Source organism: Syzygium oleosum, unplaced genomic scaffold (genome assembly GCF_021117445.2).
Source record: "Syzygium oleosum isolate NSW1041296 unplaced genomic scaffold, Sole_v2.1 Sole_v2.14, whole genome shotgun sequence".
NCBI lineage: Eukaryota > Viridiplantae > Streptophyta > Magnoliopsida > Myrtales > Myrtaceae > Syzygium > Syzygium oleosum.
In genome coordinates, this window is record NW_026607498.1 from 1,676,944 (window position 1) to 1,704,791 (window position 27,848).

Here is a 27,848-nt window from a genome sequence, read left to right on the forward strand (position 1 = left end):
ATGGGAGCCTCTCTCAAATTCCATTTCCTTCTCTGCTTCACTCTGATTCTTGCATCCTCAATTCTATGTAAATCTGCTTCGGATGATGGCTTCACAGTGGAGCTGGTCCACCGGGACTCGCCAAGGTCCCCATACTACAACCCGGTCGACACCCCATACCAACGTATGGCCAATGCGTTTCGCCGATCCATTTCCCGCGTCGACCGTCTCAACCCGAACTCTGTTGCCAAACCGGATACGCCCTCCTCGGTGATTGTCTCGAACAATGGGGAGTACCTTCTGAACCTCACGCTCGGGACCCCACCCGTGACCATCGTGGGGATCGCCGACACGGGGAGCGACCTCATATGGACGCAGTGCAAGCCGTGCACGGATTGCTTTAAGCAAGCAGCCCCGCTTTTCGATCCTCGCAAGTCCTCCACGTACAAGGACATCTCGTGCCACTCGTCGCAGTGCGGAGTGATCGACCAAACCTTCTGCGACGGACGAGCTGGGGTTTGCGGGTATGCCTACACTTATGGTGATAATACATTCACTTTGGGAACCCTAGCCACAGAGACCTTGACCATGGGGTCCTCCTCGGGCCGGCCTGCGATCTTCCCTAAGACGATCTTTGGGTGTGGACACCACAACAGCGGGAACTTCGATGATCGCCTGAGCGGAATCATCGGGCTCGGGGGTGGCAGCACCTCGCTTATATCCCAAATGGGGAAAGCCACTGGCGGGAAATTTTCCTATTGCTTGGTGCCCTACTCGGATCACGGAATCTCTAGCAAATTGAACTTCGGGGCCAATGCCGTGGTCACCGGCAGCGGCGTCGTCTCGACTCCTCTAATCCAGAAGGACACAAAGACTTTCTACTACGTGACCCTAGAAGCGGTAAGTGTCGGCAAGACGAGGATAGAATTCACCTCCGGCAACAGTTCCACTTCCGGGGAAGAAGGAAACATCATCGTTGACTCGGGCACGACCTTCACGCTGCTGCCTCAAGATTTATATACCAAGATTGAAGCCGCCATGGTGAAGTCCGTGAAATTGCCCCGCGTCAGAGACCCATCTCATTTCTCTAGCCTTTGTTACAAGGCCAAGAAAGATGTCCGGCTCAGCATTCCTACCGTGACGTTCCATTTCAAGGGCGCGGACGTGAGGCTGAATTCAGTGAACTCCTTTGTCCGAGTTGTCGACAACGTCATATGCTTCACGGTGATCCCAACCCCGATCCAGATGACTATCTACGGCAACTTGGTGCAGACGAACTACTTGATCGGATACGACACTCAGAATATGAAGTTGTCCTTCAAGCCTGTTGATTGCACCTTGCACTGATTTCTTTCATAGGGTGCGTCTTTTCAATTCATATGGTTTAGGATTGAGTGGTGTGTTCATCTTTGCAAAGAAAACCCTTTCGTTTGAACATACTGAAGATCAATCCTGATGTTGAGTGTATGGGACGTATCCTCTGTACTATAGTCGTTACTGAATAATATTCTCGCGTTCTTGTAAGTAGATAGCTTCGTTGTTTTCCTCCTTTCTCTAGATCATAAGCATTATGAGTCCTTATCAATTCGGGAAAAAAAACCACAAAAACTCCAAACTATGCTGATACATTTACCCAAAATTGTTTTTTGTGACATTAAAAACTTCTAACTATATTCATTGTGACACATTCACCCTCCGTTAAAAAAGTTTCGTCAAATGATTTTTCAGACAAAACAATATCGTTTATATTAAAAAAGTTTCGTCAAATACAAAACAATGCCGTTTATATTTCACTTAAGGTACGTGGGCAAATTTTTGTTTCACAAAACATGTCAACACCGTTTGCCTTTCGGAGTCCATGTATGCAGATTTTTAACAGTACTCAGTGACGGAACTTTGACGGATGATAAATGTGTCACACATATACAAGTTTGAGATTTTTTGTGTCAATTAGAAAAAAGCTTAGAGTAAATGTATCACAGTAAGCATAGTTTTAGATTTCTAATGACTTTTGCCCTATTAATTTCAATATCCACCTATGCTTAAGATAAGCCATCTTTGCAAAATGCACTGATTCACACTATTCAGAGTAATTAGCTATTGAACTAGGAAAGAGGAGTGTTCTATTCATACAGTGTACGGACTCCACATAGACACTGATTTGACTACCGTGTCTTAAAAAGGGTTCTTTTTGTCAAACTAATTAAGAATGAAACCCGTGTGTTACAAAGATGAAAACTTTGGTATCACAGTGTGTCGTAACCAGAGCACTTGATTGGCATGTCGGTTATAAGATACTGTACGAAGCACAGGCCAACCAAGCAGGAACTAAAGCTCCCCTGCATCACTTTAAATGCGGGAGGCTACTATACTTGCTTACCTGACGGTAGCCAGTCAAAGCTGACGTGGAGTTTTTCTTCCTCACCTGCAGGCCCCTAAGTTTCCTCCCTAACCTTTTCTTCCCGGGAGAGAGTGAATACGAAGAGGAGTTCCTTCCCCTATCTCTCCTTGAGCATTTTAAGGACTTGCCCAGGTCCAATATCGAATGTTCTTTCAGTTTTTAGAAAAGATTCTAAATGTGCTTTGGTAGTTGCGCTTCAACTTCTTTGTACTCCTCATCTGGGTTGTATGAATGCTGAGCCAAACAAAAATCTATCAGACTTGACGAAGACACGGTTTCAAGGAGATTTAAAGGACTGATGTAGGCTGGACCATAATAATTATGACTTAGAAACTAAACTCGATGTTCTATAAGTACCTGAACATTCTAAATAAACAGCACTCAGAATAATCAGTGTGGTAAAAGGGAATCGCGGCATGTAATCCTGAACTGGTTTTTAGTCTTCAAACCTGATCTAGGGACAAGATGCTGCTGTCATCAGGAATTGCTAATACAATAACTAACTGAATGAATATTTTATACAAGATGTTGGAGGATAGAACAACCTAGATTAACTTCCTTTCAAATTGTAATTTGGCCAACAAGGAGCAGTGCAGCTGAACTCAAACTTTGTACTTGATAAGAATCGGCCACCACAAAAAAAAGTGACATAAAGAAGTTGCGTACGCAAAATTCCTAGCAACATTAAAAAAAAAAAAAAAAAGGCAACAAAAAAGCGCAACACTGAGGCTAGTGAACCCAAAAACTTGATCCGACCAACAGAAGAAAAACCCAAAAATTTGACAATGGTACAAGAGATTTGGTACATTTTGTACGGATGCCAATTTAGTCATAAACTCTTCAATTTTATTAATTTAGTCCTAAACCTTTGTGTGAACATGTACCTTTTTATCAATTTTTGCCAAAAATCGTTGATGTAGCCGTCATATATGGCACACCACCACGTTAGCGATTTTTGGTAAAAATTCCCCGGAAGGACTTAATTCGAACTTTTGCATAGAGGTTAAGGTTTTTTTTTTGGTAAGGTGCATAGAGGTTAGGGTTTAAATTGGCAAAAATTGAAAATTTTAAAACTGAATTGACATCCGTACAATAAGTTTAGGACTTATCAGGTAATTCTCCCGGTTTTATTGCCTTACGAGAATTCGGGTTTTGCCGAGCGATTAGATCGATTTATCCCTAAACGATCCAGCACAAAGCATTAGATATTTCAGAAACACTGAAACGGCATGCATTGCATGTAGGTAGAGTAGCGTCCGACTATGGTAAGTTCAACATTTTCCTTTCCTCTCTCGAAATGTTTTGGATTACAATGTCCTTTTACGACGCATGCATGCACTTATCTCTCCTCCGACCACCTCTGAATTCAGATGAATCTGTGTTACCAATGAAGGCAATAAATCATCGACCCTTAAGATTCCATCGTCTGCACATAATGGCAGCGTTCCTATATAGAGAGATATGTGCACCCGCCATTGCACCCAGCGAACGCACGGTTCATATCCCACAATCTCCCCAATGGCAGCCTCTCTCAGATTTCATTCTCTTCTTTCCTTCGCTCTGATTCTTGCGTTCTCCATTCCATGCCAATCTGCTCCCGAGTATGGCTTCACCACGGAGCTGGTCCACCGCGACTCGTCGAGGTCCCCGTACTACAACCCGGCTGACACCCCGCATCAACGCGTGGCCAACGCCATCCGCCGGTCTGTTTCCCGAGCCGACCGTCTCGGCCAGAGCTTTGCCAACGCCCCGAGCACGCCCTCCGGGGTGATCGTCTCCAGCAACGGGGAGTACGTTCTGAACGTCTCGCTCGGGACCCCGCCCGTGGCTATCGTGGGGATCGCCGACACCGGGAGCGACCTCATATGGACACAGTGCGAGCCGTGCGATGATTGCTTCAAACAAGCGTCCCCGCTTTTCAACCCTCGCAAGTCCTCGACGTACAAGGACATCTCGTGCAGCGTGTCGCCGTGCAGCACGATCAGCCGAACCTCCTGCGGCAGACGAGGGCTTTGCGAGTATTCGTACTCTTACGGTGATAGGTCATACACTAAGGGAAACATAGCCACAGAGACCTTAACCCTAGGGTCCACCTCCGGCCGGCCGGTGAGCTTCCCCAAGGTGATCTTCGGGTGTGGACACGACAACGGCGGGACCTTCAATGATCGCACGGACGGAATCATCGGGCTCGGGGGCGGCAGCATCTCACTCTTGACCCAATTGGGGACAGCCACCGGCGGGAAATTCTCCTATTGCTTGGTGCCCTATTCCTCGGATCGTGGAAGCTCTAGCAAATTGAACTTCGGGGCCAACGCCGTGGTCGCCGGCCGCGGCGTCGTTTCCACCCCTCTAGTCCAAAAGGACCCAAAGACTTTCTACTTCCTAACCCTTGAAGCGGTAAGCGTCGGCAAGACGAGGATAGAATTCACATCCGATCCCGTGGACGAAGGAAACATCGTCATCGACTCGGGCACGACCTTGACGCTGCTGCCTTATGATTTCTACACCAAGATTGAAGACGTCCTGGGCAAGTTAGTGACTCTGCCCCCGGCGAGCGACCCGTCACAGATCCTTAGCCTTTGTTACCAGGCCAGGGCAGATGTCGGGTCCAGCATTCCCACCATAACGTTCCATTTCAAGGGCGCGGACGTGGAACTGAATGCAGGGAACACCTTTGTTCGAGTCGCCGATGACATCGTATGCTTGGCGTTTGCAACGAGCCTGATGACGATCTACGGCAACTTGGCGCAGATGAACTACTTGATCGGATACGACACTCAGAACAATAAGTTGTCCTTCAAGCCTGTTGATTGCACCTCGTACTGATTTCTTTCATAGGGTGCTGTCTTTTCAATTCATATGGTTTAGGATCGAGTGGTGTCTTTATCTTTGAAAAGAAAAGCCTTTGGCTGAACATGCTGAAGTTGTCCTAGCTGTTACTGAATAATATTCTGTGTTCTTGGAAGTATGATACCTTCTTTGTTTTCTTCCTTTCTCTACATCATATGAATTATCTGTCATTATTCTACTTAGGGATAAGTACACTGAAAAGTCCTAAAATTTATCACGAAAGTCCAATTGAGTTTTAAGACTTTTAAAAAGCGAAATTAGATCCTAAAACTTGTTACGAAAATGCAATTAAGTCATAAAACTTTTAAAAGGTGTAATCACGCAAATCGGGAGAGAGAGAGAGAGAGAGAGAGAGAGAGAGAGAGAGAGAGATTAGGATATTTTTGCCAGAAAGACTATATTGGCCAATCGTCAAAAGGTTTGAGATTAAATTAGCACAATTAAAAGGTTTATGACTAAATTAATAAATTGTCAAAATTTTATAACAAAATCGGTAAAATTAAAAGATTTGGGATTGAATTGGCCTTTGTGCAATAGATGTATAACTTTTTGAACAATTTTCCCTATTTTGTATTTTGGGTAAAAATTGTCCACTTCCGTTTGTAAAAGCACAATATAAACTTTTGTAAGACATGACTTGGCATTCGATAACAAAATTTCGGCTCCGTTTATTTCATGGAGAGTACAATGAAGTAGAAAATATTTTCTACCAGGAAAATGATATAATTTCCCCGTGTTTGGCAAAAATACAAAAACGAGTTGGGAGAATAATTACCACCGTTTAAATTAGGAAATTGATTTGTGTTATCTCTAAAAGAATTAATTTTTCTTTTCTGGAGCACTTTGTTGCATTGCTTGATATATATGCTTTGTTTGATGGTTATGTGTTAGATTGACGCGTCTCCAATTCACGCGAATAACTACTACTTTAGCAAGATCACCGCAATCTTAAGTCATATATTTTTGAGAAATTTTCACAAGCAGTTGGTGGGCTTGTGATCACAAAGCATCACCAATCCAAGTTGATCTTCCAGCTCCACTCATATCCGCAGAACCAACAGTAGAGAGCAAATAAATGAATTTTTATGTATCTTTCACCAGAAAATGGATGAGAGCATGAAGAAATCATGGGGCTCAACAAAATCCAATACAGAGAGAGAGAGAGAGGTGCACATCCAGGCGATGGATGAGAGCTCCTTTGGGTCCGAGATCAAGCAGGTCTGGAATCGGACGTTGTGCCCACAGTTCCCCATGCGGCGGTTGCAGGTGAGGAAGGGGGAGCCACCGATAAAGCTCGCAACCGCGGCAAGGACTGCTTGGAGGTTGAGGTTGAAGTTCATGTCAGAGAGATAGAATTTGGGCGTTTAGTTAGATGACAGAAGTGAGTCTGAGGAGGAGGAGATAGAAGTTGACTGAGTATAGAGAGAGAAGAGGAAGGTGAAGAAGACTGAGAGGAGCTGCCATCAATAGGATTTTGCTTCCATGGAAGATGAGTCATTCCGGTCAGACTTGCTTCATGGAAGAAGCCACTTTGGTAAACCTGTTCCCAATAAGTCGACAAGACGAGCTGTGTTCTTTTGGAAAATAACTTCCTAAACCTAAGTTTTCTTATCTATGGAAGTCATTTTCCAAATGAAAGAACACGACTTCCGATAAGATGTTTTCCTCCAAACAAACACAGCCTTTGGATGCAAACTTGTGACACAAGAAATAGGAGTAGCAAAACTGAAATGAAAAGTAAGGCGGGTTATCTCCGATATTCCCATCTAACGCCGGAGTTGACGAGGGCTGTCACAACAAGCTCCAATGCGTGATAGCGAGCAGTTCTTACAAACGAAGTCCAAAGATCTACATAAAATGTGACAATCCATGTCCAAATCAAACCCACCTAATTTCTTCTTTAGGCCAACAAGCAGCAAGTCCAATATACAAGGAATTGACAATCTTACCAACTATACAAATGTGGTTGCTCTAGCATGAAATCGCATCTCTTTCTAAATAGGAACAAGGCAGTGCAATTTCTTCATAAAATGTGACAATCCATGTCCAAATCAAACCCACCTAATTTCTTCTTTAGGCCAACGAGCAGCAAGTCCGATATACAAGGAATTGACAATCTTACCAACTATACAAATGTGGTGCTCTAGCATGAAATCGCATCTCTTTCTAAATAGGAACAAGGCAGTGCAATTTAGAACTCATTAGCAGAAAACAATAAGAGTAACTTCTCAGTAGACAACTAAATCATGAGAGCACACCCTCACCTCTTTCGCGTGCAATGGAGGCCGAAAGAATACCAAGGTCACGATTTAAGAATGTTAATGCGGATTCACATTCTGAGATTATTCTCGTGACAGAGGAGGGTTCGCCAGAAGCTGTTTCAGACAACCCAACAGCCAGAGCTGCATATGAATCTCTGAGATTCCTCAAGTTACCAAGGAACTGCAGAAAGTTTTAAGTAATGGATAAGGTTAAAGATGCTCAAGGATTGTTGAGTGCATCCAGATATGAGTTAGTCATAGAAACTAATGAAACCTACTAAACTGACAGAACCACTACCATTGCTGAAATTTCTGTATGCAATATTAATCAAGCTCAGGGATTGAACATTATGAATCAATTACTCTAGGTTAGCTCTCAAATGAAATCCCATTAAACGAAGCAAGTATATATAACAAATATCTTTTTTCAAAGTTGAAAGTTCTTAACTTTTGACTATATGCACATACAAAAGTTTTAATCAAAGAGAGAGAGCGAGAGATCCTTGTTGCATAAGTCACAACATCTTGATGCAAAATTGACATGAGAAAACATGCAAAAATTTGAATATATCAACAAGCTTATGCATAACCCACACAAAGCTTCTCTTAAGATTTTGTGATTCAAAATTAACTCCGTGACCAGCTATGGCAATCACAGCATGTGATTTTAGCATGGATAACACACATGCAAGAAAAGTAGATATCTTAACTCTTAACTCATCTAATGTGATGCTTAAACTATCCCTGGTCATACAGACCAAATAAAAACAATACCTGGTGGTAGTTTTCCTGTCATTGATTGGAGAGTACCGGTGTATCTTAGGAAAATAACATATCACTAGAAAACAAGAAAACTTTTGCTCAATAAATATTTCATGCAAACCAAAACTGAGGGCTTTCCAAGTTTTCTACTATTTTCCACATTATCAACATTCAACTCTTGATTCACTTTGCGTAAGATTTAGAAGATCCTATGGCAGAATTCAATGCAGCTAAAAGAAGTGATAGAGTATGTGAGATTCCATCAGATCCTATATTTAAAAAGCATTTGAATACCTTCAGAAGCATCTTGTATGCTTCCAATAAGCGATTAGCTGCTGGTCCAAACCCATGCAGTTGGGGCACCTCCATCATGTGTGTCCAAGGGCGAATTTCCTACAAACAGAAAGTATCACAGATGTGTCCCTGACAAGAGGCCACCTTTGACAGATAGCTTGAAAGAGAGGAAATTAAAAGTATCAAATGAAGGCGAGAAACGATGAAAACCTTGGTATATATCATATTGAATGTTCTCGCAGTTTCTAGAAAAGATTCCAAATGTCCTCGTAGTTGCGCTTCAACTTCTGTGTACTCCTCATCTGGGTTGTAAGCATGCTGAGACAAAGAAAAATCTATAAGACTTAACGAAAAGGTTACAAGGAGAACTTAAAACTGATGAGCACCATAAGAAATATGACTGAGAAATGTTCTAGAAGTGTTTCTAAGAAGAATAAACTAGATATAAATGAGGAAGTCAGAAATATCCAGGAAAACATGAAAAACAGAACATTCCAAAAACTGATCTAGGTCTGTCAAAAAACAAGTACTGATCTGGGGACAAGATGCTGCTGTAAATCAGGAACAAATACATAAAACTATCTGAATAAAAAGTTTGTACAACATGTTAAGAGGATAGAACAACCTAAATTTACTTCCTTGCAATTCTAATTAGGCCAACAAGGAGCAGTATAGCTGAACTCAAACTTTGTACTCAATAAGAGTCAGCCACCAAAAAACACAACATAAATAAATTACTTATGCAGATCCTTGGCTAGCCTATGATGTGTTGAGGGCCTAGAAGATCCATTTAACCTTGACTCTCTCAAAGCCAGGTAATGGAAAGCACAAAGCAGGCCGTTGTTGGAAGGATTAAAGGTATAAATAGAAACTTCATCCTCGTTAAAACAGGCAAGAACTCCAATGTCTACAGTATTACATTATACACATCATAATTGTAAAAGGAAGAGGAGAGAAACTTCACATAGAATAGTGGTAACAAGGGAGCTGTTCCACAGCTAATAATGTGAAGTACATTAAAAACGTATAAACAAATGGCTATGGTAAAGGATATTGGGCAAACCTTTGATGCTAAATCATCAACTTTCTGCTGCAGATTCATGAGTATCTTTGATTGTTCTGAAAGCTTTGTCTCTAACTCCGAAACATCTGGCCTGCAAATGAACTTTGGTTAAAGGAATTCGATTTTACTAAATGAGACTGACAAATTTTCATTCAAATATTCTTTTCATCAATAGAAAGCGGTAATTGCAGTTTACCCTGCTCAAAAATGGCGTCAGGCGCAATTTATCCTGGCCTCATTTTTTCCTATCCTCCCTCCACCCAATTTAAGTCTATCGCAAAACTGAAATTGGCACTCCAAGGCCTACATGCCAAAAACACCCCATTACATAATGGAATTACCCCCTCAACTGCAAAGACCTGCATTGTCCTCCCTATCCTTTCAACATTTGCCATCGGCCTGCTAAAATTCAATTGTGCAGACACTTACCCTATTATTCAACTTATGGTTTCCTTGATGATGTCCTACTTTTCTTGTCAGACATAAGACTATGGGACACACGGTCGACAAGCAGTAATCGAGGCTAAGAAAGACCGAAAAAAGTCAAAACCACCATGTGCAACTTCTTAAAAATAACAAATTCATGAATTGCCTTCACTTATTAATGCTTAGTGTAAAAGATGCAAGTTGGAGTTACTTCAACCTCATTGCGATGTCAAATTAGTACACTCTCAGAGTGCTTACTCAGTCAAGATATAACACCATATTTGTTTGATGAAACTATCTAATTCACAACTTGATGCAACTAATCCGATTCGAACTTGACGTCAGCACCCCTATTTCATAAAAACTGAGAGAATTCTAAAAATCGAGACAAAATTAAAAACAAAACGACAATGCATCAGCAACTCATTGACTACTTGTAACAAACTGAAAGCTCCGGATTATAATTGCCATGATTGAAAGAATAAGGGAAAAATTAAAAACGATTGATGGTCAATGGAAGGGACCTAAAATTATATATAAGAGTACTGATCGTTATCTTCAAGTTTGAATTAGCTATTTGCAACAAGCTTAGACATTAGGAGGCAATTGCAAAAATCAAACTAGGATTTAGTTCACCACATACTTCAGGGCAGAAGAACTGCATTCTAGCAAGTAACCGAAAAATTGTGACACAATCAGGCGAACAAGAAGAGGATGTCTTACAATGGATATATAGATTGAATCTGAACGTCAGCAGGGAACAGCTTGCACTCCTCCGAAAAAATCTGAGCTTGCTTTTCTGCGATAGAATCTATTAGTTGAATATCTTTTGCTGCTTGCTCATCCACACTGCAAAAGACAATATCAAACGCCAATTCAGAAGACGAAGTTGCTGGCCAGGACATTTTTCAACATTCAATCGGTGTCCGTATAAAAAGATCTTGTGCATATTCCCTAGAGATTAGTGAGCCAATCCCTGGATACTCCATTTCTAGAGATTTTTAATTAATTTCAAGTGTCTTAATAATCTTGTGGGACGGCTATTTTAGGGTTAAAATCCAGTTAACATTCAACCAACAAAGCCCACCTCCACTCGGGATTATCAGCATAGATGCTCGCCTCAACAAGATCCACAATTAGCTGAAGCATTTCAGTGCGATCTTCATAAGTACCTCTTCCCTGCAACAAAACCGCATCTCATTCATCAGAAGCTAAAATAGAAGTACTTCAAATGTTGCTAAGCCGAATTGCTAGACAAGACAAATGCAACAACAATCATTCCAGGGATTCTTTAACTAGAAAATTGTGTTTACCCAACTTAAAATGGATAAATGATGCTCCTTAATATATGTAATACTGCACCAATATTATGATTGATGAAACAGCAGTGCGAATTATTGTTTGTATAGTCCTACATCAGTATAGTCCAAGCATTTAGTGAATTAAACCCTTAGACAGATATTATCAAAATCTAATGATTCTCAATTAAACTCATACAATTGAATTAAGCCCACATGTTCTTGATCATACCTCGACGCGCTCTTCTCAATGCTAGGTATTATGGTAATTAACAAATATAGATGAAGACATTCACATGTTCTATCCTTCGGAAGAAACCAATGTCCAGATGAATAATCGCTTTAAAACGAATTTATCTGTCAGAGGATGCGGTATAAACTGAGCAGAAGAACACAAGAAGATCCATTTAGCCAACCCACCAGGAGAGAAAAGGTTCTGCTCCTCTCCTTCTGTTTAGACCGTGTAGCCCTAGACATATATTCAATAAATCACAGTGGAAAGCCAAACTCTTTCAATAAGAAGTATGCACGCTAGCCTGACAGTACAGGTTCATCCTTGCCCAGCACACTAAAGCTAGCGAACACACATCCTTACAACATGCACAACCAGACAGCAGACTCTATTAGCATATACACGTCACATACGTCCACGCACTCCCCCAACATCCACATGCGCACACTTCACTCGCACGCGGTGTGCACACATCCGAGCACAGACAACCCCAACATAGGCACGAGCATATGCATAACCATGCGCATGCATTGACAGTCACCTCTCCTCATCTCCAAAGCAAACTGCTTCAGCATGACTGACTTTGCGACGCACGGATCGATCCATGGAAAGCCAGAACTACAGACGTCAAAAATTCAGAACGTCCTAGCACTTCATAAGAATCCCGATGCCACATAATTTGGAAAGCCCCCAATTTTTCCGCGTTTCGTAGGTTAAATTTAAACAAACTCAACAACGGTAATCGCGGGCCTTAGCCCTGCCTCATTGCTCAAGAAATCATCTAATGCATTAGGAATTTTAATTTTGGAACTTGCTCATCTGTGTACTAATTTAGAAAAAAAAAAACTTTATTTATTTATTATTATTATTTTTTTTTTTATGAGCCAGGAACCCCGCACTGCCGACAGCCGGGAGGTAATTATCGTAGCAGCTCTGCACAAGAATTTCGACATGGCGAGAACGATTTACCAACACGATGCAGATAAGTCTACAGCCACCAAATTGATCAAATGGGTAACGACCAGATGGCTCGTTCATCAAAACCAAGAGAAGAAGATCGACAACCAACCTGTACCACCTCCGTGTCCACGGTGGTCGTTATGCCCAGGAACTTCGCGATCTCCGCCAAATCTGCGCGACCCAGAGGCATTAAAAGAAAAGGGGGCCCCAGCGAATTGCAAAAGCCACAGCGCGAAGCGGCCGTGAAATGTTCGAAAATTGAAGAGGTGGGGAGGTGGGGAGGGGAGGGGGGAGAGGGAAGGGGCGCGCACATTGTATGCGGGAGGTCTCCTCGTCGCGATCCATGGCGTCGCCCTGCAGGTTTTGCTGCGAGAACGGGGACTTGTCGCCCAAGAGCCTGCGGAATTGCCCCCCGGGGGCAAGGAGCGCGAAAAGGAGCTTGAGCGATGCGTGACAGTTGGATTCGATTCGTGGAGATGAAGAGGTGGGAAGGTGGACGGACGGACCTGAAGAAGAGCCATTCGAGGAGGGCGTAGCGCTCCATGCCGGCGAAGAGGAGGGACTGGGCGGGGGCGTTGGCCCTGGGGTAGCTCAGCATCGCCAGCTTCCTCTGTATCTCCTCCATTTGCTTCGCTGCCATCTTCCTCTTCCTTCTCCTTCTCTCTCTCTCTTCTGCGCGCGGTCTGGGAGGAGTGATCGGAGAATCGGACGGCGGCTCCGGTCCTTCCTTTTGAGGAGGAGGAGGAGGAGGGAGGAAGCCGTTAGGTGGCCCGGCCCCTCCACGTCACCGTCCAGGGCCGGCCCCGCCAGGCCGGACCGTGATGCCACGTGTCGGTCCGGTCCCACCTTCTTTTTATTCAAATTTCACTCTTCCCCCCCCCCCCCCCCCCCCTCTCGCTCTCTCTCCCGAACCCGATATTATCCGCAAAATACTTAAGGATAATGATGCGAACGGTCCCGAACTTTAATTCGATGTGTAATGTGGTCGCTGAATTTTTAATTTATTTAATATGAATCCTGAACTTTTAATTTATTCAATGTGATCCCTGAATTTTTATAGATGTTCGATATACTACATTGAACATCACATCGCCATCTTCGCTCTCCATCTCTACTGCGCCTGGTCCCTTCCACTTGTTGCTCATTTACTAGCCTTCAACACTCCTCGCGGCTCGCGCGCCTTTCGCTCGCTCGAGATCCTTTCCCTTTCCGAGATTTAGGGCTCGTTTGGTTCAACTTTGGGGGAATGTATTTAGGGGAATGCAAATACCTTTGGGCTAAAGAAGTTTTCCGAAATGCAAGTAGTATTTGGTAAGTATTTTTTAAAATCAACTTGGGCTAAAGGACTTTAAGGTCCCTTAGGGAGCATTCCAAATGAAATTGCATTTTCCCAAAGTGAGTAAAAAAAATTGCCAAACGCCATTTACATTTGGCCAAGCGACTTTAGAGCCCAAATGAGCATTGGGAATGCTGAACCAAACGGGGCATTAATCAGCTCAATGCTTTGGATGCGTATTCACAAAACTCTCTTTAATGAATGTTATCTATTTTTTCCAAGCAAAAACAGAAAAAGAAAATCCTTTCCTTTTCCCTTTCTATCGATTGAGTTGGATCTGGGTCGGGTATTCGTCGGTAAACTTTTATTGCATAAGAGCGGGTCAATTTAGGTCGGACCCATTTCCGACCCACTAAAAACCGACTTGACTCACCCATTTCACGGTCTAGGGCTAACCAATACATGATCCTGGCCTTTTAGTAACTTTCTCTGATTCTGCACATAAAGGCTTCAGTCTTGCTGCTAATCCCCAATCCCTTGTCATTGTTCTTCTACCAGGAAAAGAACATTGGCGATTTCATTCCTGAAGATTGAAAGTCCATATACTTAGACATGCAGATTAGTCGGTCAGTCGCTACGATCACCATAATCCCTGAGAAATCTCATTCTTTTTAGTCATCGTTTACCATTGTTACATGTACAGAATTTACACCATGCTTTTCATCACATATGGCTAGCCTTTCTGGAAATGAGCAAGATGCCCACTTCATCAGTTCATATCATTCTGCGTCAGCGAGCAACCGCGAATCGCATAACACGGTCAAACGACGTATTCTGAGAGTATTTTCAATTATTTCGAGAGCGCAAATTCGTACCCGATTCCAAAGTGACAATCTGAAGTCTACAAAAAGTAACAAAAGCTACAGCTTCAGCACCCACAAACTTGTCTTACATACCTTTCGAGGCGCCAAAATAAAGGTACAGACCAAAGATCTCAGACTTGGATTCAAAAGAATAATGTAACAAGGTCAGTGACTTACCGAGTCCACTACAGGTACATGAACAGAAAACAATTTGAGACCTTGGTTCATGCTGTTGTAGGCCTGTCGTGAAATCGAAATGCTTTAATATTTTCTCCTCGGCGTGTATGCATCCTGAGATGTTGCCTGTCCAGGGGGGGTCTTCGCCGCAAAACTGCATCGCAGCAAATGGAAGATAGCCTGGCATAGGTTATCGGATTCCACTTAATTACAGTGACATGGAAATCACACCGCATAGCACGCAAGTAAAAAGGACACATTTTTAGTTATTCTTCTCAGCAAGAGAGTTGGATATCAACTAGGAATAAACCATTGCCGTAAGGCACAAGAAGTCATCAAGTCAGTTTAATTCTGCAGAGTTCATGAACACAGACTGGCCCATGGCTTAGCTCATGTTCAAAGTTACATTAGGGAATGCTCAAATTGCAGCCAATTCACCGTTGATCAAATAAGATAGCCAGACAAAATACAAGATCTGCAGGAAAAAACGGACCATTGCATCCATTCCTTCTATTCAGTTTGCAGCATCCTCTACCGACGCATACTTCACAAAGCCAAATCCTCTTGAGTACCCGGAATTGCAATCTGTACCTACTTTGGCTGTATAAACACAAAGCTTCTTGTGTTAATAGCTTGATTTCCATTGACTCACTGTCGAGGGCAAGGATGGGGAAAACAGGCACACACTTCGCCCTAGTGCTTCGAGTGTTTCCAGATTGGGGTGGTCATAAATACATGGAAAGGAGACCGAAAGTTAAGAAAAAGAGGCTGAAGAGGTCAAGAACACGGGAATGCAGTCATTGACTGAATGGACAAATTTCAACAGAACATTCCTTTTTCTCTTGTAAGCTCTCCCCGGATCCATCTACGTACTTTTTTGTCCGTTTACAGAACGGAAACCGGCTACTCCGCGAGGTGCGTCGGTCACTAGCTATGGTTACACACAATTACGCATGTCAGTACATGCACGCCGGAGTATCAATGCACGCCGGAGTGTCAGTACTTTGAATCTTAATATATTACTTGTCAGCTATACATGGTGTTTCAAGACATACAATCAAGGTAGATTAACTGGTCAGGGCGGGACTAATCTCGAGCCCGAGTCACACCTTCAATTGCTCTGCCCTAAAAGCGCATTTTTCACTAGGAAAATTTCCCCCCCCCCCTTCCGGGTAGGGCATCGAGGGGCGCGCCTGTGCTGTTCCCTAATTACATCTGGAGTAATTTTTTATCGGTAAAAAGAATGGTAAGGGGTGATCAGAGTCTATGTTACTGTAGGAGTTCTATACCCACAACATATCGTATGATTTGAGTCATAACTGCTGATCATTTTCAGCGAACCTGCCACCACTGTCTCATCATAACATAATGATGAGGCGGGGCGGGGCTAATATTAGGTCAGCCTCATACCGTCAATTGCTTCGCCCCATAGGGCATTTTCACGAGGAAAGTTTGCCCCGCTAGCTCATCGTAACAGAATAATGAGGCGGGGTGGGACTAATACCGGCCACCCTCGTAGCATCAATTGCTCCACCCCATAGGGCATTTTTCACAAGGATTTGCCTCATGCCAGGTCTCATGGTGCAAATTTCCCAGGCCTCATGCCTATCCCTAATTATATATGGAGTCATTTGTTATCAGTAAAATGGATAGGGAGGGACAACCAGCTCTGCAATCCCTGCACATTATTGTAGGAGTTTCACACCCATGATAGAATGTACGGTTTTGAGCTTTAACTGCCGTACATTTTGAGCGACTCGTCTCTACTCTCTATCGCCTCATCAAGGTGAACCATGATTATTCTATACCATGGCGTGGTCGAACCAATGTTGCAGATGGAAAAATGCTTGTCGAAGCCAAGAAGCGACCGAAGTTTCAAATTTGTAATCGGGGGATCCCAAACCACTTGGGAGTAATCCCTGTACCACTAAACCAACCATCACGGCCATATGGAGTCAATTATTAGGAGAACAGATCTAGCTTCCAACATCAAGAACCTGGAATTCGGTTAGGTCCAGTTGGTCCTCAGTTTCAATCTTTGAACTGCTTGTCAACCCGAGTTTCGGCCTGACAAGGAGCGTTGACTTGGTTTTATTCCTGTTCCTTTATAAAAAGAAGAAGTATGCATCTACTAAAGTCCAAAGCATTATATGGAAACAAGCTCACATAATGACTTAGACCAAGAGTACTTCTCGTGCTTTTTCGACACGAACTTGTACAACATAATCGTACCTTCAGCTTCTCAGAAATGAATTACAACAATTTGAGGACTTCATAATTGTCGTGATTCATTTCTTGGTTTCGGTTTTCCATAGTCGAGACACGTCTCTTCTTGCCGATAAAACAAGGGCAGGAGGAAGCAATCGGCATCGTTGCCTCCCCCCTAGGCTTCGCCATGGGGATTACGTGCCCCACCACAGAATGTCCGGCTTAGAACTCCGCGCGAATCGGACCCTGCATCCTCCCCTCTAGACCCATCGTGCACTAGGATCCCAGGTCGATCTCCGAAGAACATGTTACGACCGTTTTCGTACGTAGCTACGGCGGTAAGTTGCAACGGTAAAAGTGACCGGTCCCGACCTACCAATCTCTGTCTGCGCACGCGCGGCCGAGGAAAAACTGGTGCCCTCTGCCGAGAAAGGCTCGTCAAAACTATCTTCCTGAGCCATAAAAATCTCAAGAACTTCACCTCTTCTCCCCCGTCCTAACTTCGCACTTGCAGACCCTATACTCTCTCTCTCTCTCTCGCTCTCTCTCTTCGTCGCATCACAGCTTCAAGAAATGCTCAGCATGAATCTCTCTCTACCCCCTGCCGTCGCTGTCTCCAAATCCAGCCGCCGCTATCGCCCCATGAATGCCCACGCCCTTCTCGGCAGAAGCGGCGGCACGCCCTCGTTCCCGTCTTGTCTTCTTGGCGGCGGCGGCGGCGGAGACGGCGGAGCTCCGGTTCTTGGCATCGGATCGAAATCTCTCGGCTCCGCCGGGATTCGCGCGCACCCATTTGGGTTGTCTTCGCGACCCTGTTCTCAGATCCAAGATCCGAGCTCAAAGACGTCGGCTTTGGATCGAACCGTTTCGCTCCGTCGTGGGTTTCCTTCAAGAACCGGATCTCTGGTCCCCAAAGCGGCGTCCGAGGCCAGCCCGGAGGGCGAGGCCGAAGCCGAAGCCGAAGCCGCGGTTTCGAAGAAGAGCAAGACCCTCCAGCTCGCCGTCGTCTTCGGGCTCTGGTACTTCCAGAACATAGTGTTCAACATCTACAACAAGAAGGCCTTGAACGTGTTCCCGTACCCTTGGTTCCTCGCGTCCTTCCAGCTGTTCGTCGGCTCCGTTTGGATGCTCGTTCTCTGGTCCCTGAAATTGCAGCCTTGTCCTAAAATCTCCAAGCCCTTCATCGTCGCATTGCTTGGGCCCGCCCTGTTCCACACCGTAGGGCACATTTCGGCTTGCGTGTCGTTCTCGAAGGTGGCCGTGTCGTTCACGCACGTCATCAAATCGGCCGAGCCCGTTTTCTCGGTCGTCTTCTCTTCGTTTCTGGGCGATTCGTACCCTTTGGCTGTGTGGCTTTCGATTCTTCCAATCGTGTTTGGTTGCTCGCTTGCTGCGGTCACTGAAGTTTCTTTCAATTTTGGAGGCTTGTCGGGTGCCATGATTAGTAATGTCGGGTTTGTGCTGAGAAACATATACTCCAAGAAGAGCTTGCAGAATTTCAAAGAAGTGAATGGGTTGAACTTGTATGGATGGATTACTATACTTTCGTTGTTCTATCTGTTTCCGGTTGCGGTTTTCGTCGAAGGAGCTCAATGGGTGCAAGGTTACCACAAGGCAATCGAAGCTGTTGGACAATCATCCACATTTTACTTTTGGGTGTTGCTGTCTGGTGTGTTTTACCATCTTTACAACCAATCCTCCTATCAAGCCCTCGACGATATTAGCCCGCTGACTTTCTCTGTCGGAAATACAATGAAGAGAGTGGTGGTGATTGTGTCGACTGTTTTGGTGTTCAGGAACCCAGTTCGGCCCTTGAATGCGCTCGGATCTGCCATCGCTATATTCGGGACTTTCCTGTATAGCCAGGCAACATCTGCCAAGAAAGCTAAGAATCAAGGAGGTGAAAAGAAGAGTTAGATTTTGAAATGGTCAGTCTCTGCCTGTAACTTTTTCAGTCTCTAGCCTTTGATTGTATTTGCAGTCATCTTTAGTTTTGCTTTGCAAGACCATGATAGTCAAATAAAATTCTGATACATTTTGTCCCTGAGATGTGTTTTTGGCACAAAGTTGGTTGCCAGGCGCCTGTTTGAATTGCTTAAGAATCTGCTGATTATATGGATTCATGGATTGTAATGTCGCCTTTGAGCAAATCGAATAGCATCTTGTGAACTGATTCATTTATGCAATGACAATGTTGGATTGATCTTTGACTTGAAGTGTATATGATATGGTGTCCGACTGCATCTTGACAGAGGGTCACCACCAGTATTATCTCCTCGACTTGGTTGAATTTAAATTGCCAAAGTAACATTGGGACTACTAGGGGATTTGACTTCTAAAGCAACGATTTGGTCAAAAAAGATTTGTATACTTTCATGCAGTGAGGCCTACATCCACACGAAGCCAGCTACTCAAGAAGATACCGCTTGATTTCGAAGATGATCTCGATATCAGTCTGTGAGAAATGCGATTTGTGCGTCTCTGCTCAAGCCATGGCTGCATAAGATACGCAGTTCAGCTTCTCTTTTACGATTTCACAACAGAGCCGGAAACCTCGTCCTTATACGCATTTCATGGTGATTCGGTGCATACAAAGAACTCGTTGTTCGAGTGTTGTTTATGCTGTAAGCGATTGGTTTGTCGTGTCTGAAACAGAAGGACGCCTTATCGAAGAGGATAACATTTTTCCTAGAAAAAATGATTTCACGTAAAGTATCTTCTTTCTCGAAACGAACCCACCCTAAAGCATTATCCTTTAATTTTTAACTTATCGTTTTCATATTTAACCTCCCATTTACCAAAAAAAAAAAGGGAGAAAAATTAGGGTGATAAAAAATCTGAGCGAAAAAGTTTAATGATTTCGACACTTTTATGAGAGAAGAGAAGGAAAATTTTGAAATTTGTCATATTCTCTCTCCAAATTTTCTTCCCCTTGGTGTCCCAAATATAGCATATATAAAAGAGCCTTTATAAAAACGCACTAAAATCTTCCGGAATGCATGTAAACATATAAAAAAAAACAATCTTAAATAATTTATAGTTTGTTCGTAAATAAAATAATTAGTATTATTTTCACGGGAATTTAAGTATACATTAATTTAATTGACTCAAAGCCTAATTATAAAAATAAATATTACATCTTCGATTTGTTTTATGTAATCATGGCCATTAAAATGCGGGGGCTTCGTAACAGCAACACGCGTCCTCTGCCCCGTGCCGTCCGCCCACCGCGCTCGGCTCGACGGCTCGACGGCGCTCCTCGTCCTCCGACGACGACGACTCCGGCGGCGGCGACCGGTCGTGAGTTCCAGGGAGAGGGAGAAGCTGAAGCCACTAGCCGGCGATCCCTCTTCTCCGCCTACGGCACGAACTGCGCTCGACCCACAAAGGTACTTCTTGCGCCCTCGGCTCAGCTCGTCTTCCCGTTCCCGCATTTTCTGCGGATCTCTTCGGGGTCAAGAACGTCGACGCGAGACCCTTTTGTCCCGGCGTGCTTAGAATGCTCGACCGAAAACGTAAGAGGGTAGGCGAAGAGACGCGAAATCGATGTTGGGTCCGTTTGAAATTCCATGGACAGGCGGCGTGGGGAGAGGGAGAGGGAGAGGGAGACTTTTGAACGCTGCATTGGCTTGCAAAGCCAGAGCACGGCGCGTGAGAGATGAGAGGGGGCTGAGGCGGGACCTGGGTCGGTTCTGGTATGGTATTAGAAAGCCTTAACCCAGTTTGAAACCGGACCCGTGGTTGTGGAATTTTTAAACGCTGGTTCGATTACTGTGGAAGTGCGTCTGTACTAGCAAGCATGGTGTTAGTGGCATGAGTAATTGGACTGTTTTCAGTTGCCTGAATCACTATGTTCGGGGGTTACGATGGATGATTGATGAAATGTTATGAGCAATTGCATTGTGTTGAGCTCTGTTGACTTGGTTTGATTTATGCTTCCTCGAAAGGTTCTTGCGATTCGGTCCTCTTGTTATGTTCCTGCTCATAGTTTCCGTATGCTTATGCTGATCTGCAGTAGAAGAATTTCTTAGCAGCTTCATGTCGCGGGTGTGCTCTCGCTTCCCTTGCGAAGCCAATATGAGTGGAGGTCAAGAAGATGACTACTGGCCGCTCTCGGGGAAACCGTTCTTCGATATGATTCTTTCAAAGTCGCATGTTCATCCCCGTTATAATCTGGTAACAATCGGTGGTGTCATATGTGGTTCTGGGATGATAGTGGGTTGATGATAAATGCTGCTTTTAAATGGAAATTTCTCAAGGTTGTGATGTTATGTAATCCTTACGAGATGCATTGGGAATCTTCAAGCCGTGATATCTCTTTGTCTTAGCCCTTTCTTGTGATCGATATTAGTTATAGTAGCCACCAGTTATTGTTTTTGCTTCCTCTTGCATTTCATCTGTCATGTAATTGCACAGTCATTTCTCTGCTGTAAAAAGAATTTGTTTCACTAGAAAACTCATACTCCGCTTTCTGTTTCTCTAATGGTCCTTGAGTTATTGGTAAGAGCTCAATTCAAAGGGGGAGGTTCTCTTGCTTGAATATTCTTCAGTATGTACTGGCACTACGCTATTGACTTGATCCCTGGGCTGGTCTGTGTGGTCTTCCTTTGTTATACAGTTCATTCCTTCCAGGATGCATCCGCTGCTGCCTTCACAGGACACACGAGCGGTTCTCGCTTATAAGGACAAGACATGGGATGTTATGCTGTTTACGAAAGGGAAAAGGTTCGATTACAGTTGGAGACAATTTGTAGACGACAATCATCTTAAGACTGGGGATGCATGTGTATTTGAACTCGTAGAATGCCTAAGCACAAAAGTGACCTTCAAGGTTCAAATTCTCAGAGGTGACTTCCCAGCTGATTTGCTGGCCAAGGTCAGTGGTGAGACAGCAGGTGCTCCCATCGTCATTGAGTAGGAAAGCCCTTATGTCGGCTAGATGTATCTTTTACTGCCTCATGTACAGCATTACTATCCTGATAATGCCGCTCTTGGCTTTTTAGCTGCTGGCATATCTTGTTTCAGTTGTTAGTGTAACAGAACTTTTCAAGGAGAATTTACTGATCTTGTTACACATTGTAAAGAAATACGTCCTGTCCTTCTACTCAACCTTATTAAACTGTCTTCTCCTTATCTTTTAACAGCTGTTGGGATAATGGTTTGTATTGATTGATTGAGCATTTAACAGTGTCCATGAGGAACGCCAGCCATCAAGCTTGTTCTACTGATACTTTCTGAACTTGAAAAGAAATATCTGGGTGTTTTTGTGTTGATTTTGCAACTCGATAGGAAGGATGATTAGTTCTATATGATTTGTTATCATTTGCATTAGACAGTTCAATTCTCCCAAGTAAAATCACAGAGGATGTTAATTAGGCTCTGTTATTTCTGAGACCATGGTTACACAGAATTCTAGTGCTAAATAAATTTGACTAAGGAATGGGCAGCTGGTCATGCAGCTCCACAGTAGTGTGGCTCACTAGGAGATCTGAGGGCTGTCACCCGTAAACTTTCTCACTCATCCTGGTATTTATACATGGTTGAGTTGATTTCTCCATCACCCCAAGGGGGATGAGGATTTTTCAATCGTGTTTCGTTGAGCTGGCTATATCCATCACTTTTGTATATTCTACTGCATCAAAAATTTCTTCACATGCAGGAGCTAAGAAAATTCTCTCCTATTTCTGTTCCTCTCAAACCGGTCATAAGCAGGCTTGGTTCGTAGGAAGAGCAATATGCTGGAAGCTAGACCCACCATTGAAATACAGGCCCACCATATAAATGTCTGCTGATAACATTTCCTACCCATGCATATCGTAGCATCACCAAGCAAGCTTTCGCGCGCTGTGGTCTCTGCACCAGCGTCATACACGAGAGCTGCAAGAAGGCCGTAGAGGAGTGAACCTATTGGAATGTTGGTGATAAGGATGTTGTGGTTGACCCCAGCACTATTTGGCCCAAACAACTCGGATGTGACTGAGACTGCAGCAGAGAATACGAAGCCGGAGCTGAGCCCAATCATGCCGGTACTAGTGCGCAGAATTGTCTCACTACCTGATGTGGCAAGCAAAATGAAAGCGATTGGTGTTGGAACGAGTGCTATGGCAAGCCACCCAGTCCTTGCAAAGTATATCTTGCTGCAATTAGGAACATGGACAAGGTCAGTTGACATATAATCGAGAACTTCTTCATGTTGAAACATGCGCAGCCTACCTCCCTTAATGACCTTCCGAAATTGCACTTATGTTATTATGGCGTATGTGCTAAGTTTATGGTCTTTTGGAGTAGCTAAATGATTCATACATGCACAAACCAAGAAACAGAACTTTTCTCTTCATATTAATGCATTTCTATGGGTTCTTAACGAGTCCAATACATGCGTAACAGTGAATAGTAAATGTCTTCTAGTTAGTACGTACTCACGGAGGAAGTCTGGACCAGCTGAAAGCAGACGGCCAAAGAAAGAGCAAGATGAGTAGAGAGTGACAAATGCACTAGTCTGAGCGCCGAATCCAAGTGATTGCGAAATTTGCCCTAGATTGTTGCTGTACACCAACCCAATTGTTCCCCCACACAAATAAGCCAGATAGTATAACCAGAAGTCCCAGCGACACACAAGCAACCTAGCCGAGTGCTCCTCGCCCAATACTGTCAACTGATCCTTTTCCATCACATTTCCACAACACCCATCTTTAGCTCGTAGAATGAATGTACTTGTGTTCCCATTCCCGTTCATTGCAGCATGGACCCCTGCTGGTTCGCTTCCAATCAGTTCCTTATGAAGCTCAAGGTCATCAACATCTACAAGACTGAAAGTTGACCCATTGAGACTTAAGCTTGAACTGATAACACGACGGGCCCAGTCTCGAGCATATACTATGCCAGGGAGGCACAGGGGAAGGACAAGGAGGAGAATGGCCCCCACCAGGAAGAGACGTGCTCGGTTTGAATTATAAGAGAGTGGGTTGAGTAGGAGGAGGTAAAGGCCTGTGAGGACAGCAACACCATTGAGAAAGAGGAAGATGCGTGAATCATGTTTAATGGCATCAGGTGGGAGCTCCTGAGGCGGCGGTTGGCGGAGGACAGGGATCAGGGCGACACCCGACGTAAAGAGAGGGACAATGGCGTTTAGGAAGGGATAGAGGGTGTCGTCATCGGAGTTTATTGCATTGGCTATGAGAGTGTATATTGCAGCACTTACGCCGTTGAAACTGATGGTGAGGGCTAATGCTAGTGCCCTGTTTGATTGGAAGTTCCCGATGCACAGAACGTAGCATACCGTGTTGAACCAGCAGATGCTACAACCAGCCATCAAAGACAGGAAAAATACCTGCATCATTCAAAATGCAATGACATTAGCTTCCTTCTCGGGGGAACAGACTAAGTCTTTAACAGGTATGGTCCTTGCCATCCAACTCTTCCTTTGCTGTCTTTTTAAGTTCCCTCTGCCCTTGCTATTATTAAGTCCATGCTCACATAGTTTATACGATTCTATTATACATCCATAAATGGCATACACGAGGTCATGCGGCTTCAGATGAGACAAAGCATGGTTAAAGTTTCTTGAGATCATTATTGGGTCCTCAACTACAGACAGATCCTACGAGGCTTTAGAGAATAAACTACAGTTGATGTCGGCATTCCTCTTAAAAGATGCATGAAGATACATCTTTTGGACCATGAGCCTTTTCTGAGGAATGGCAGATGAGAATGGCAAATGCCTCGCTAAAAGTCACATCCTCTTTATCATGGGTACTCCAAGAATTTTTGGTTCATTTGCCTCCCTATTGATATATAGATGCAAAACGCAGATCGAAAAAGCAATCTACATCCAGTGATTCATGGCATTAATACAGATGAGGGGTAAAGCTGAACATTGTGTTGGCAAGGCAGGCTTCCATAGCCATAATAGGAATGAGATTATGTATTTGCTCACACAGATAAGCGTCTAATCAGACAAAGGGTTGTCTTGCCAACTTGATTTAACTAAAGGTGTGCTACAGTGCGTCGAGTCGAGGTTGAGCATAAATCGACATGGTGTTCACGTGCACAGTCATCCATGATGGTTGGAACTCTAAACTGACCCTGTTGTTAGTACTCTAAATCCATATTCATGGTGATTATGTAGGACGTATGAATCTATCCCAGGTTCAATTTTTGCTTCACATGGACAATGCCTTTGGTAGAAACGAAAACCGTATGCCAAGCGACAATGATTTCAAAGAATATTAGTTGTAGCTTGTCAAGTGACGGATGGACACTTTGAAATGTTATTTATACTAGGATAGATATAGCTATCAACTTCATTTGCCCCAACCAACGCTAATCTACTTAAATTACCCCAAACTGGGGCAAGTTGGAGGTGGTTGACCCTATCCAAACCCGAACCCACCAAGTCCGATCGAATCCCGAACCCAACTCAAATCCGAGGGAAACCTGAAACCACCTCAAACGAGAAGACGGGAACCTCTAATCCGATTGGAACTCACTCAATTGAAACTTTCTCCCAGCATATATTCTGAACCGGATAATGTCATTTCATGAATTAAATGATAAATCTATCTTGACATATACAATAACTACTGTCATATATGTTGTTCTGTTTATGTTTAATTAAAGACAGCAACATATACATAACCTTGTAGGTTTCAAAGGAACGGGAGAATCATCATGGACTTGTCGGGTTCGGGTTTTATGTTACCCACCGTTCGAATCCCAAATCTTTAAAGGTCGGACGAGTCGGGCGCCCGATTTAAGCTCAAACCCGGCTTTTTTTTTCGTCGCTAAGAACATACCAACTTGTGTTTGGCGTAAATGTCCTGACGCTGACTTCGGGCTCATATTCTACTCAGGAACAGAAAATGACACGATGTGCCGTTGTCCACCAAAACTTCGGCTTCGACTTCGACTTCGTTCCATCTAATTCAACACCCGATGGTCCACACGATACAGCCGTTGAAATAGATAAGATGTGTCGTTGTCTAACTATTACGTCTTAGCCAATTAATCCATTGATCAGATAGACTTAGCGACTAAGGCAGGGAAAACAGAGCACAGGTTACGTTCGCGGTTGTGAATGCGACCTTTGTGTACGAGGGAGGTTCACTCGTTCTCAAGGGCTACGTCCCCAGCGTTTCATTGTCTTTCCTAGCATTCAGGACGAACCAGTGACGCAGAACAACTCGAGCAAAAAAAGGAAAAAAAAAAAATAAAGAAGGAAGAACGAAAAGGAAAAGAAAGAGAAAAAAATTGCGAGGAAGTCGATCACGATCGACCCTCGGTGTATTAGGAATCTGGGAATCTGCATTTTCATGGCGTCAAGGAAGCTACGTGCCCGTCTATCCGAAAACGAGAATGCAAATGGCGAAAGCAAGTAACAAAAAGGGAAGAAGAAGGAGGGGAGGGGAGGACGCGGACCAGGAAATAAGGCAAGGTGATGACTTGCTGGATGAGGAGCCACTGGATGCCGTAGCCGAAGAGCCCCATGAAGGCGGCCATGAACATGACGGTCCACAGGGGGACGTACCGGAGCGACACGCCGGAGCACCACCCGAAGGCCTTCCCCATGTCGGACGCCACGGACAGGTAGTTGAGCTGCACCTGCGAGATCCCCAGCGCGGTCTTCATCGCGGACGAGTAGGACGAGAAGTCGAAGTTGGTCCCCGTGAACGCCTGCACCCACGTCGTCGCCACCAGTATCATCCACTTCCGCGACTGCCCCGCCATTTCCTTCCGCCCGCCCGCCCGACCGCCGGCACCGGCGCACACGCTGCTCTCTTCCTAGAGAGAGAGAGGGAGAGATCGAGAGAGAGAGCGAGGGAGAGAGAGGGGAGAGATTCTGGGTGGGAGTGGGAACGTGGGGGGAGAAAAATAGGGGAAGTTAGTGTTCCTATTTTGAGGTTGGACGCGATGTGGACGCTGCGTGCAAGCTCGGCGGGGCCATGTTCAAAGACGAGAAAGAAGGTTGGATATGAGTGCATATGTGCCTGTGGCAACAGGCCATGTTCAAAGAGAGAAAGATGGTTGTGGATATGAGTACGTTTGTGCTTGTAGGTCAAATCTTGAAAGGACGCTGTATCTGCGTGAGACACACACCTATATATGTACAATTAAATATATACATTTATATATATATATATAGACGCACACGTACACATATATGTACAATCATACATATACACATGTACATCCTCAAGACCGATGCCTAGATTTTTCGATGTTAGAATTGGGTCCTGATGTTTAATTCGAACAATACTCACGATCAGTAAAAATCGCACTGCAAGCCGTAAAGCTAATGTACAGATGCGATTGAATTCTAAACTTTTCAATTAATTTAATCAAGTTCGAAACTTTTTTTTTATTGAAAAAAAAATGCTTTCGAATTCTAAATCTTTATATTGATACAATGAAGTCCTAAATATCTACCGATAATATTCGATCGAGTCGTGAACTTATATTCGAAAGTGCATTTTAAGGTTGTCGTGCAGGCACTGTTCGAGTTCTATGTGGGCATTGTTAGGTATTGTTCATCCAAGGGACTATTGCACTTTTTTGAAAAAGGGTTTAGGATCGGGGTTGAATCTATGAAAACATTTAGGACTTAATTACATTTCGCACGTAAGGTTTGTGACTTGTAATGTATTTTTCACATACAATTATGTTAGAGTGGCAAGGTTTTCAAAAGGAGGTAAAAGACTGAATTTTAGGTTAATATTTTTAATAATGAAAACTAATTTTAAGTTGTTATAAGTAGTTTTGATACTCTAAACTCTTACTTATTATGTGCAAGCAATTTCAT

At 43.8% G+C, this 27,848-nt stretch overlaps 6 protein-coding genes across 9 annotated transcripts; 4 read left to right on the plus strand and 2 right to left on the minus strand.

The window, feature by feature from the left end:
* LOC130139932 (aspartic proteinase CDR1-like) lies at nucleotides 1–1,326 on the plus strand. Its single transcript, XM_056317931.1, has one exon. It carries the CDS (start codon nucleotides 1–3, stop codon nucleotides 1,324–1,326), a length of 1,326 nt encoding a protein of 441 aa, XP_056173906.1.
* A 2,572-nt stretch (nucleotides 1,327–3,898) lies between these two features.
* LOC115664318 (aspartic proteinase CDR1-like) lies at nucleotides 3,899–5,206 on the plus strand. Its single transcript, XM_030586260.1, has one exon. It carries the CDS (start codon nucleotides 3,899–3,901, stop codon nucleotides 5,204–5,206), a length of 1,308 nt encoding a protein of 435 aa, XP_030442120.1.
* A 2,015-nt stretch (nucleotides 5,207–7,221) lies between these two features.
* On the minus strand, nucleotides 7,222–13,240 carry LOC115694033 (AUGMIN subunit 7). The gene is made up of 9 exons (XM_030621138.2): nucleotides 13,033–13,240; nucleotides 12,838–12,923; nucleotides 12,636–12,697; nucleotides 11,124–11,215; nucleotides 10,760–10,885; nucleotides 9,611–9,701; nucleotides 8,758–8,865; nucleotides 8,548–8,646; nucleotides 7,222–7,672 (listed from the first exon to the last, which is right to left on the minus strand). The coding sequence occupies exons 1-9, from the start codon at nucleotides 13,164–13,166 to the stop codon at nucleotides 7,475–7,477; spliced, it is 996 nt and encodes a 331-aa protein (XP_030476998.1). The 5' UTR covers nucleotides 13,167–13,240; the 3' UTR covers nucleotides 7,222–7,474.
* A 4,189-nt stretch (nucleotides 13,241–17,429) lies between these two features.
* Nucleotides 17,430–19,660, plus strand: LOC115694031 (xylulose 5-phosphate/phosphate translocator, chloroplastic). 2 transcript variants are annotated; one of them, XM_030621137.2, is made up of 2 exons: nucleotides 17,430–18,978; nucleotides 19,432–19,660. In XM_030621137.2, the coding sequence occupies exon 1, from the start codon at nucleotides 17,624–17,626 to the stop codon at nucleotides 18,965–18,967; it is 1,344 nt and encodes a 447-aa protein (XP_030476997.1). In that variant the 5' UTR covers nucleotides 17,430–17,623; the 3' UTR covers nucleotides 18,968–18,978; nucleotides 19,432–19,660. The 2 variants fall into 2 exon arrangements, with proteins under 2 accessions (XP_030476997.1, XP_056173658.1); XM_056317683.1 differs by lacking the exon at nucleotides 19,432–19,660 and adding an exon at nucleotides 19,303–19,320.
* A 544-nt stretch (nucleotides 19,661–20,204) lies between these two features.
* LOC115694034 (B3 domain-containing protein Os04g0386900-like) lies at nucleotides 20,205–24,065 on the plus strand. 2 transcript variants are annotated; one of them, XR_008817915.1, is made up of 5 exons: nucleotides 20,205–20,439; nucleotides 21,066–21,226; nucleotides 21,669–21,926; nucleotides 22,763–23,210; nucleotides 23,459–24,065. XR_008817915.1 is itself a non-coding variant. In XM_056317684.1 (3 exons), exons 2-3 carry the CDS (start codon nucleotides 21,089–21,091, stop codon nucleotides 21,966–21,968), a joined length of 438 nt encoding a protein of 145 aa, XP_056173659.1. In that variant the 5' UTR covers nucleotides 20,214–20,439; nucleotides 21,066–21,088; the 3' UTR covers nucleotides 21,969–22,137. The 2 variants fall into 2 exon arrangements, 1 of the variants encoding a protein (XP_056173659.1); XM_056317684.1 differs by lacking the exons at nucleotides 22,763–23,210; nucleotides 23,459–24,065 and having other exon boundaries at nucleotides 20,214–20,439; nucleotides 21,669–22,137.
* On the minus strand, nucleotides 22,415–26,993 carry LOC115694030 (protein NUCLEAR FUSION DEFECTIVE 4-like). 2 transcript variants are annotated; one of them, XM_030621134.2, is made up of 3 exons: nucleotides 26,468–26,982; nucleotides 23,470–24,380; nucleotides 22,415–23,187 (listed from the first exon to the last, which is right to left on the minus strand). In XM_030621134.2, exons 1-3 carry the CDS (start codon nucleotides 26,774–26,776, stop codon nucleotides 22,713–22,715), a joined length of 1,695 nt encoding a protein of 564 aa, XP_030476994.1. In that variant the 5' UTR covers nucleotides 26,777–26,982; the 3' UTR covers nucleotides 22,415–22,712. The 2 variants fall into 2 exon arrangements, with proteins under 2 accessions (XP_030476994.1, XP_030476996.1); XM_030621136.2 differs by having other exon boundaries at nucleotides 23,047–23,187; nucleotides 23,474–24,380; nucleotides 26,468–26,993.
* Nucleotides 26,994–27,848: the final 855 nt, after the last annotated feature.

Coding starts and splice junctions, on each gene's coding strand:
- LOC130139932 (XM_056317931.1), top strand. CDS start 1: ATGGGAGCCTCTCTCAAATTCCATTTCCTTCTCTGCTTCACTCTGATT.
- LOC115694034 (XM_056317684.1), top strand. CDS start 21,089: ATGTCGCGGGTGTGCTCTCGCTTCCCTTGCGAAGCCAATATGAGTGGA. Junction 21,227..21,668: donor TTCATCCCCGTTATAATCTG/GTAACAATCGGT, acceptor TTTGTTATACAG/TTCATTCCTTCCAGGATGCA.
- LOC115694033 (XM_030621138.2), bottom strand. CDS start 13,166: ATGGCAGCGAAGCAAATGGAGGAGATACAGAGGAAGCTGGCGATGCTG. Junction 10,886..11,123: donor GCTGATAATCCCGAGTGGAG/GTGGGCTTTGTT, acceptor TGTCTTTTGCAG/TGTGGATGAGCAAGCAGCAA. Junction 8,866..9,610: donor TTGATGATTTAGCATCAAAG/GTTTGCCCAATA, acceptor TCTTTGTCTCAG/CATGCTTACAACCCAGATGA.
- LOC115694030 (XM_030621134.2), bottom strand. CDS start 26,776: ATGGCGGGGCAGTCGCGGAAGTGGATGATACTGGTGGCGACGACGTGG. Junction 24,381..26,467: donor TCACCTTGCCTTATTTCCTG/GTCCGCGTCCTC, acceptor TGAATGATGCAG/GTATTTTTCCTGTCTTTGAT. Junction 23,188..23,469: donor GGTCCAGACTTCCTCCGTGA/GTACGTACTAAC, acceptor TCCTAATTGCAG/CAAGATATACTTTGCAAGGA.
- LOC115694031 (XM_030621137.2), top strand. CDS start 17,624: ATGCTCAGCATGAATCTCTCTCTACCCCCTGCCGTCGCTGTCTCCAAA.
- LOC115664318 (XM_030586260.1), top strand. CDS start 3,899: ATGGCAGCCTCTCTCAGATTTCATTCTCTTCTTTCCTTCGCTCTGATT.